General features: G+C 37.9%; 1 protein-coding gene across 1 annotated transcript in view; it reads right to left on the reverse strand.

Annotated features, from left to right (window-relative positions):
- The window catches only part of MED4 (mediator complex subunit 4), a 41,712-nt gene that overhangs the window by 20,368 nt on the left and 10,378 nt on the right, over positions 1-10,966 (reverse strand). The window contains exons 3-5 of the mRNA XM_006837638.1: positions 7,523-7,693; positions 4,573-4,630; positions 2,900-2,986 (exon numbers count right to left, since the gene is read on the reverse strand). Coding sequence (XP_006837701.1) covers positions 2,900-2,986; positions 4,573-4,630; positions 7,523-7,693 — 316 coding nt within the window. The remainder of the gene's footprint in view (positions 1-2,899; positions 2,987-4,572; positions 4,631-7,522; positions 7,694-10,966) is intronic.

The raw sequence follows: 10,966 nt of genomic DNA on the forward strand, positions 1-10,966 counted from the left end.
AGTAAAGTTTTGCTGATAATTCAAAAATATTTGCAACAGTACATTGATGAGGAATTACCAGAAATTCAAGATCAATTCAGAAGAGGACATGGAACTAGGGATATTACTGCTGACATCAGATGAATCTTGGCTGAAGGAGAGAATACAGAAAGATGCTTACTTGTGCTTTATTGACTATGCAAAGGATTTTGATTGTGTGGAACATGACAAACTACGGATAGAAATGTGACAATAGGATATTCCAGAACACTTATTTGTGTTCATGAGGAACCTGTGCACAGATCAGTAAGTAATTGTTCAAAAAGAAATAGGGGATGGTAAATGGCTTAAAGTCAGGAAAGGTGTAAGCCTGGGCTGTATTCTTACACCATACTTTTTCAATCTGTATGTTGAGCATATACTGAGAAATTGAATTATATGAAGAACATGCCATCAAGATTGGAGGAAGACTCATTAACAGTCTGTGATACGCAGAAGATGCAGTCATGCTTATTGGAAGCCAAGAGAACTTGAAATACTAAACTGATGAGGAACAAAGTTTACAGCTTTCTATGGATTGCACCCCAGTGTAAAGAAAACAAAAATCTTCACAACTAGACCAATAACATGAAAAATGGAGAAAAGATTGACATGAAATGCAATTTGAAAAAAAAAAGAAATGCAATTTGACAAATAAAATTGTCGAAGACCTCAATTTATTTGGATTCACAATCAATAAATCAAACAACGTATTGCATGAGGCAAATCTGCTACAAACGATCTCTTGTGAAAGTTGGGTAAAGAGTAAGGAAGACTCGAGAATTGATGTATTTGAATTACGGTATTGGAGAAATTTTAAAGTATTACAGATTTCCAGAACAAACAAATGTCTTGAAAAATGTGCAGCCAGAATGTGAACCAAGAATGGTGAGACTTTTCTGGTTAAAAGAGATGGTGATAAGATTCTTATGATTCAATAGTGAGTAACTGTTATCATGACTAACTGTGAATGTCACAATTGTAAAGGTAGAAGTTTTGTAACAAAAACAGGGGAGTGGTTAATCTTATAGTCCAGAAACAAAGGCCCCTAGGATCAAGGGAGAAGAGCACAAGTGGAATGCGAGACCTTATCCAGAGACGCTGCGACACCAGAGATAGAGGCAGATATGGGTACATAGAGAGAGGGAGCAGCTGAGGACTCTAGATTCATGGGAATCTAGACTGAGAGCTGGCGGCCAGAAGGCAGACTTGTAGAATGCACCCTTTGGTTGTGTAAGTTATTATATATGCCTGAGTGCTTTAAAAAAAAAAAAAAGAGCTAAAGTGAAGAGCTAAACACTGTTAACTGATGTTACATGGAGGGGATTATAATCATTGTAAAGAAACAAGGTGTATGATTTCTTGAATGTAAAACTGATGATCTGCCCTGTAAACTTTTACGCAATTCACAATAAAAATCTTAAATAAAAATAAAAATAAATAAAAAATGGTAAGACTTTTGTCTCTCATAGTTTAAACATGTTAACAGGAGGGAACCAGTACCTGCAGGACACGTTTGGTAACGTGGACGGTCAGGGGAAAAAAGGACATACCTACAACAAAATGAACAGACAGTGGCAGCAGCAATGGTCTCAAACACAACAATTTGAGGTTGGCGCAGGCAACGTTTCATCCTGTTTTGCGAGGGTCGCTATGAATGGGAACTAACTTGACAGTCCTTAACAACAACAGTTATATGCTGTATATTTGTCTAATGCTTGTAACCAAAGTATGTATCTTGAAGAGAGACATATGGGAGGGCTTCAAAATATCTGGCAAAAAGAAACTGAAAGATAATGTAATTTTTTCAGAAAATTTTTGAAGCCCCCTTAAGTGATCCCTTTCACAAGTTCAAGGTAATTAAAAAAAAAACAAAAATCGCTAATGACTATTCTGTTTGAAGAAACTCTTCTTTAATTTCTCTGGTTTGTTCTGAGTCGTATTGTTTACATTCTGCCTAAATTTGTTCCTCCAGTGTGGCCACAACTGTTACAGGAACCCCAGTGATGTCAACTAACCCAAAAGATGAGATTTATTAGCTAAGCAAGGTAAAGCAACACATATTATCAAAACAAGCCATGTGGCCTCTTGGAGAAGAATCCTTGCAGAAGTATGGCTACTCTACAGTGAATGACTGGCATGTCCTAGCCAGGGCTTGATCCATAGAACTTCACCTTAGAGACGTGCACACAGAACTCACAGGAATGAATGAGTTAACAAGGAAGGAAGTGAAACGATGATTTTTTAACCCTTGTAGGAATGTTCCAGGGAGCATGTAAGAAAGAAGCTATCAATGAAGTTAGTGCTTGTACCACCTGTCTTCAGGAATTATATGATCAACTTATGATAATAATAAAACTATTTGTGTTCACACTAGACTTTGTGTACAACACTTCCCTCTGCCTCATGTCTAGTGTAGCACTTTGTACTTTTACACGGTGCTGCCCCAACTTGAGTTTATTGTTGTTATTAAATGCCGTCAAATTGACTCATAATGACCCTATATAGGATTTGAGGCATAGCTGGGGAGTCTGAACTGCTGATCTTGGGGTTAGCAGTCCAGTGCCTATCTTACACTGCCACATCAGGACTCCTGAGTTATAATACCACTCAGTAAAACTCATCTTTTCTGCTCCTAGTAGAGGGAAAATTTTGTTCTTTGATATTAATTTCTTAAAAACAATTTTATAGATATTTCCAAAGGGTAAATATTTTAATTGAATTTCCTATTTTTGTGTGATGTTTCCTATTGTTCAGTGCTGCCGAACAGCTAGTGGGTTTCAACTGTCAAACTTGTGGTTAGTAGTTCAGTGCTTACCATACAGTTCCCTAAGAATAATCAAAAGCAAACAACTCCAATATAAATGAGAAGTATGTATACCTGGAACCCAGGTCAGTGGGGCACACACAGCATTGCTTGCACTGATCCTGTGCGCATACTTAATGATCTCTTCAGAGGAGATAGCACCTAAGAAAGTGAAAGAACAGTTTCATTTAGTAAACATTCAATTTTATAAGTGCTTACAATCAAAACACATATTCAACTTGAAATTATCTCAAAATAAAATAATCTAAGTCACCTACATGGATACTGTAAACTTTAATCATATATATTTCCAAACTAGCAAGAACAAGTGAACACAGTACAACAGAGTGCTTGACCTCTAATGACATCTGTGCTCACACACCACTCAAACCCACAAACCAAACCAACTGCCACTGGGTCACCCTCAACTCAGAGAGACCGGTAAAGGTTTCTGAGGTTGCAAATCTTTACGGAAACAGAAAGCCTTATCTTCCTTCTACAGAAAGTCTGGTGGGTTTGAACTGCTAACTCGTCTTTATCCTACAGCACCACTTGTTGCTGTTGTTACGTGCCATCCAGTCGGTTCTGACTCACAGCAACCCTGCATAGGTTTTCAAAGAAGCAGTTGGTGAGTTCGAACCGCTGACCTTGCAGTCTAGTGCCTAATCTACAGTGTAACAACTAGGACTCCACAGTTCCACTAGGGCTTCCTATATGGGCTTAAGATGGCTCTTCTGTAGACCTAAGTTGAAAGATGTACACAACATATTAGGTGAAAAATAGTACACAGTAAACAGAGTATGAGTTTTGTTTAGAAATGTTAAAATATATTTGTATTACTGTTATATATTTATAGAGCTAGACTAAATCTGGAAGGATACCAAATATTAATAGAAGTTTACCTCTAAGAAGTGAAAACACTTTACAACTTTAGAGGTAGCTTCCATGTAACAAGGTGGTATATGAGTGTTATGTGGATATGAGTATAAAGTTTTTTAAATAACTGAGCCAGGGTCTAGATTTCAGATAGCTTGCTGGCTTAATCAGCATTCCTAGAGATTTCTTTCCTGCCACGGAGCCCAGCTCATCTCCCAGGGGATAGTGGTTGTTTTCATTATGTAATGTCAAAAGCAGGCAGCCAAAGAAACAGAAAGAGGAACACGAGATAATTTTGAAGTCTGAGATGGCTAATTGTTAATCATATCTATGAACAATTAAGAGCAAGTAACCAAAGTTTTCACTGTAACCCTGAATTTAGTATGAAAATGGAAAAGATTCAAAAAGGTTTAGAATAAGGAACCTTTTAAAAAGAGAAGCAGAACAGCAGAACAGGAAGCTGTGCTAGGTCTCCGCACCCCTAACTGTGCACACACTCCATATCCATATATACTAGTTCAGATGTGAGGATGTTCCTAGTACCACTAGCACCATAGGTCAGTGGATGCTCCCTTTCATTCTATCTTATCTTCAGACATCCAACTCAAATCTCATTTGGAGTCCTAGTGTGGCACTGTAGGATAAGTACTCCATCAAAAGGCCGGCCGCTGTACCTTGCAGTTGAAATCAACCTTGCCGTACAGGGCAATAACCACAGCACCACACAAGGACTCCTATAACATAGTACATATTTAAAATGGAAGACTTATTATTACCAATAATTATCAGTAAATGATTACCAACAGCATCTGGTCAGTTTCTTGAAACAAACCTGGATTTTTTAGGTCATCCAGTATTCCAATGGTACTGACCTTTTCTTGCCTTTTCTATCGATTTGAGCTTTTCCTTTGCTTGATAAACAGCTGTTGCCTGATTAAAACATTTAAAAAGCAAAAAATAAATGGGGCTTAATCTTAACAATGTGATGCATAGTTTGTTGTTTTTTATTTAAGCTTTTATTGCGAATTATGTGATCGTTTACATGGGAGAACATTAGCTTTACATTCATCTTATTTCCTTTCATCGCAATGATTACAATCTCTTGCATAAGCATAGCTGTTTTTCTAATTCATAAGATTATCCCAAAGGAACATTACAAATGAGCTGAATCCCCAAAATTTATTTGAAATGCTCTGAAACACCAATGGCTAACATTTGCATCATAGTTGCAATAAAAGAAATATATGCATTTACAAATTAGTTTTTGAAACAATGAAAAGTATGAGGTGATGTATTTGCTAATTTTTCCCTTTGTTATCGATCATAATACACAGAAGAGTGCCAGACTAGATACCATTCCAAAATGATCTTATTTCTGCATCTGGTTCAAAAATTTGAGTCAATGGGCAGAATTAAATACCTGAAAGTGTTCCCTGTTCCTCCCTAATTTAAAAGATGCATTCTTGGACTGAAATACATTTAAACATTATCCTCCATATAATGACTGCTATTTGGAAAATATTCCTCGTTTCCCAATGACACTGGAAAAGGTAAAAAAAACCCTAAGTTAGCCTAAACCAACTGCCATGGAGAGAATTCTGACTCATGGCAACCCGATGTAGGGTTACTGAAACTGTACATCTTTACAGGAACACACCCTCACCTTCCCGGGGGGGTTAGTAGTCTGACTTGCCTGCTGGATTTGAGGTTTGTAGCCCAACTCTTATTCCACAGCACCATCAGGGCTCCTTCAACACTAACATAGAACGTAAGCATCCTCAACCACCACACAGTGGCTAAGACTGTGGAGCCAGAGAGATGTACGTTTAAATTCTCACCCTCCATTTTTAAGTCACCTTGGGCAAGTTATTCATTTAAAGTCTTGGGTTTATCATCTGTAAAATGGGTAACAGCACTGACATAAACCCACACAGGGTCACATGGGTAGGAACTGACTTGACAGCACTTTACAACAACAACAGACGTAAACGGCTATGAGAATGAAGACAATGGATTTAAAGCACAAAGCACAGGCTCTGATGCTTGAGTATTCAATAAAGGTTGGTTACCATTATCTAATCAGTTTTATTATGGGCTTTACATCTTACCTACATTTTCAGAAATCGAATCTACAGGACTAATCCTAAATGGAGAAAGCAAAAAGCTTCATCTGCCTAAATGTTTACCAAAGCATTATTTAATGATTTGGAAAACTAAACGAGGATACAGTAATTTAGAAAATGCTTCAGTTTTAATGACTATTAAGTTAGTAAGTATGCTGCTAATTACAACACAGAAAAAGTGAAAACACCAGACACCAAAAGAAAATACAGCAAACTGCTGATAGTGGCAATCTTTGAGCAATAAGCAATAGGACTAAAGACATTCATTTTAGTTTTACAATTTTTGCATTTTTTTTCCTGAATTTATTCTGATAAGCCAACAGTTTCACAATGAAAACCAGATTTCATCATACAATAAGCATACAAGACAGCCTCAAAAAGTTTGTGGAAAAACAGAATTAAGAGATAATGGCCTATCCAGAGAAGCAGCGACACGGAGATGGTGACAGAGATGAAGACATGGAGAGAGGGAGGAACTGAGGACTCTAGACTCATGAAAAGAGAGGGACTGAGTGCTGGCAGCCAGGAGGCAGGCTTGCAGAATGTGCTCTTCTGTTGTTTAAATTATTATATATTCCTGAGTGTTTTGGTGTATATCTCTCCACCCCCAAAAACAAACAAACAAAACTCCAGAGGGAATGGAAGCAAAAACTGTTGAGTGATACTGCACGGAGGGGATTTTAATCATGGCAATGAACCAAGTATGAAACCAATGTTCTCCCAAGAAAACTAGCACTCAATTCACAATAAAAACTTAAAACAAACAAACAAAAAGAGGTAATAGAATTTGTCCACAAACATTTTGACAGTCCTTGTAAACTTGGGGTTGTTTCTTTAGCACAGGTAGTTAGTTTACCCTGAGATGCTTATTACTCTTGATGCCAATCTTAACACATTCTTAAAGAAGTTCACCAAGGATAAATAAGCATGCTAGCAATGCCCAGCCAATGGGAATAAAACACTATTGTTCTGCAATACCACAATATAAGAATAACCATAGTCAGTATTTAGTAAAGCAGCTTGGCAAATAATGACCAATCAACTGACTATCTGAAATACCAGTCAAAAACACAAAAATACAGTCCTTAACATCTAATGAACTCTCATCTTGTTTAACATGGAAGAATAAATCATGTAAACCTCAATTTTTTATTACATATTTTTTCCAATTTAAAAATACTTTAAAAATTGAACAAGATTTAGACTATTAATATAAGAAACGTATGAAACCAGGATAAACAATAAATCTATTTCTATAATTCATACTGTAAATAATAAAAAACTGTTTCTAAAAGTAATGCATATATTAGACTATGCGAAAATAAGTTAAAAAAAGGAACAGACGATTCCTTTTCACTAAGCTGACAGGCTGCCATTTTTAGAGCTGGGAAACTCAAGCTTTCTATAGCTTCAAAATACTGACGAGATTATTTTTAAGAAATTGATCCAACAATATGCTTGCTCAGCTTAAGAATTTACCAGCCTCTGAAAACTTACCAAGGAGCTCTGGTAGTGTAGTGGTTACAAATCGGGATGTGAACCTCAAGGTCGGCAGTTCGAAACTACCAGCTGTTCCGTGGGAGAAAGATGAGGCTTTCTGCTCCGGTAAAGATTTACAGCCTCAGAAACCCTGTACAGGGTCGCCATGAGTCGGAACCAACTCCACGGCACATAACAACAACAACAATAACCAACTTACCAGTATTTGTTCTGCTTCTTTGAGCTGTTTTTGTAGTTGTTGAATATCACTGTCTCTCTTTTCTACTTCTTTTTCTAAAACTTGCATTTCATGATGTATTTTTCCCTGGTTAAGTGCCAATTTCATTAGTTCTTGAAACTCCCCGTCTCTGTGAATTAACAACTCCAGGATCTGTCAGGTAATGAAGTAAACAACACAATATTGAAAAGCTATATTCCACTGACAGAAAGATATGAATTAGCTAGTCTATAAAATTTTATCATTCTTCACAGTGAGAGGGGGCTTAAAAAAGTTTGTGGAAAAATAGAATTAAAAGATAATTTTTTAATTTTTGGAATTTCCCCACCAACTTTTGAATTCTGATTGTATACTGAATTGCCCCTAAAACAAACAAACACATTGCTATCGAGTTGATTTAGACCATACTGACCCTATGTAGAACTGTCCCATAGTTTGCAAGGCTGTAATATTTTCCATATCTTTCTCCCTAGAAGTGTGGATGGTGGATTCAAGCCTCCAATCTTTAGGTTGGCATCCCAGCACTTTACCCACAGTGCCACCAGGACACCTCTAAAAGTAGCCTATCTATGGTTATTTTGGATTCCTGGTGTGGTGTATAGGATCAGCACTGGACTGTAAACCACAGGCCGGCAATTCAAACCCACCAGGGGCTCCTCAGAAACCCTATATAGGGTTGCTATGAGTCAGAACTGATTCAACAGCAGTTTACAACAATGGTTATTTTTGAAAACAGAACTTTTTCTAATCATGCACTATTCTTTCTAGCAAAACAAACTAGTCTAACTTAAGTCATACTCTAAAATGTTCAATTGTATTCATTTCCCACGTGTGATAGTTAAGCTTTTATGAAAACTTGACTGGGCTGGGATTCTCATGGTTTGGCAGTTGAGATGTAGTTACCCCCCATGATAAAATCTAATGTAATCATCTCTATGATAAGATCTGTTATGAGTTTCCTTAGAGGTATAGCCAGCTTCCAATATGTTGGACACTTGGGCAATGCTTGCTACTTTCTACTGTTTCTGGATCCTGCATCTGGCTCATCATCCATCCTTCGCTTCTTTGGACTTCCAGTGGTCTGCTCTACTGCTTATTCATTGTGGAGTCCTCAGCAGACTACCTTCTTACCTGCCTGCCAATCGTCTGACTTGCCCATGTGGGTTCACCAGCCCTGCAGCTACATGAGCCAGAAGCTTCCAGCCTGACAACTGACCCACAGAGTTGACATTTGCCCATCTTGACAACGGTGTGAGCCATGTCCTTGATAGAAACTGCTCTTTATATATACATATATGAGCTTCATTGTTGCTGCTTATCTAGGGAACCCCAAGACAGCATGGAAAATAAAATTCATCCTTAAAAGTATACTGTAATGGAGTTTACCAGAGTTTGCTACTTGATACAATTTGTTTTATGGTACGATGAACTTAAAAATTTTTTTTTCAGAGTTACACATTCACTCTAAAATGCATTTTTAAAAAGCTAAGATAAACACTAGACCACAAAGTCAGACTGAACAGCAAGGTTGGTGGTTCAAACTAGTGGCTCCTTGGAAACCCTACTCAGGAACTCTATGAGTCGGAACTGATTCAAAGGCACTTAAAAACAAAACAACAACATAAAACGCGTGATTTCACACAGTAGAACGAAGGTGGCTTAAAAACAGAATTTCAAAAAACAGCAAATTGTGAGGAACAAACAAGATGGTGGATTGGGTAGAAATGCAGTGAGGAGCTCCGTCAGCAACACACACAATACCAGACCAAGCAGGCTCAGGGGATGGTGCCAGAACTCTGAACCACATATAAAGAAATATTTAGAAGATTGGAAGGCTTACAGCCAGGGGAACTGGTAGCAGAAGCAAGAAATCCATTGCTTTCTAATCCAAGACGGTCAGCTGCTCCTGAAGCCACCATCTTGGGAGAGACCAAGCCAGAAAAGGATCAGAACAGCCATGAATGCCTGACACAACCAAGGAGATAAAGGTGTGGACATTCTTTTTTTTTTAAAATCTGTTCATTGGTCTCTCGCCATCTAGACACCTCCATTCTGGTGACTAGAGGGGATGCCTGAGTGAGCTGACACTCTATCCCCACCCCCAGAGGGTTCCACTACCCATGTGCACAAAGCTCCTCGAAATTTAAAGTGACAGTTTCCACTTAAAACCAAACGGTAGTGCAAACCAGCCACAGACAGCCCTGAATTGTTTATCATTAGGAAAATGGCCTGAATGGGAATTGTGGAGCGGGACAGACAGACTAAAAAAGGAAACAGGATGAAAATTAAATCCTGAGTTACGTGACAAAGACCAACAAGAACATCTTGAAATTTTTCAGGAAGTAGAGTGAAAAGGGAAGCCCATTTCCTGATCACATCTACCTGGAGGAAATCAGAAAGCATAAAAAATACCAAAATACATACCCATCTGGGCTACAGATAACTCCTAAATATGCCCAAAACCCAGAAACCGATGACCATATCAGCACAAGTCGAGAAATGAGATAAAGTGACTGAGGCAAATAAGCTGGAAGTAGGCCTACACTCCATACTGGAAGATGGGCAGGCTTTGGACACGTCTGAGAAGGAATTCAGAAAAATGATTATAAAATTTATCAAAACACTTACACAATGGAGTTGAGAAAAACAAGGGAAGAAGTCAGGAAAGTGCTACAGGAACAATCAAATAAGACAGATACAGCATTGGAAACAATTCAAAACCTACAGAGGGAGGTCCAAATGATTAATAACAAAATATCAGAAATGGACAATACATTGAAAGGGCAAACAAGTAGAAGAAGAGATAGAAGCCAGAACTAGTGAGCTAGAAGATAAATCTCACAACTCTACTAAGACAGAAAATAAGCACAAAAAAGGATTTAAAAAAATCTGAAGAAGCCCTAAGATTCACGTTGGACAACATGAAGAGGAATAACTTAAGAATTATTGACATTCCGGAACAGGAAAAATCACACAAGTCCACAGAAGAGATAGTTGAAGAGCGACTGGAAGAAAATTTCCCTAACATCCTGAAAAGCGAAAGATAAGCATTCAAGAATCTCAACAAAATCCAGAAAGAACAGACCCTAAAAAACAATCACCAAGACATCATAATCAAGCTCTCCAAAACCAAAGATAAGGACAGAAACCTAACAACAGCTTGGAAAAAGACAAGTGTAACATACAAAGGTAAGCAAATCAGATTAAGCTCGGATCTCTCAACAGAAACCATGCAGACAAGAAGGCAATGGGGAGACATATATAAAACCCTGAAAGAAAACAACTACCATCCAAGAATCCTCTACCCAGCAAAGCTGTCAATCAAATACAATGGTGTAATCAAAACATTCCAGGATAGGCAGAAGCTAAGGGATTTTGCCAAAGTCAACCCTGCTATGAAAAACATCCTAAAGGAAGTTCTGTGGG

This window comes from Chrysochloris asiatica, unplaced genomic scaffold (genome assembly GCF_000296735.1).
Source record: "Chrysochloris asiatica unplaced genomic scaffold, ChrAsi1.0 scaffold00022, whole genome shotgun sequence".
Taxonomy (NCBI): domain Eukaryota; kingdom Metazoa; phylum Chordata; class Mammalia; order Afrosoricida; family Chrysochloridae; genus Chrysochloris; species Chrysochloris asiatica.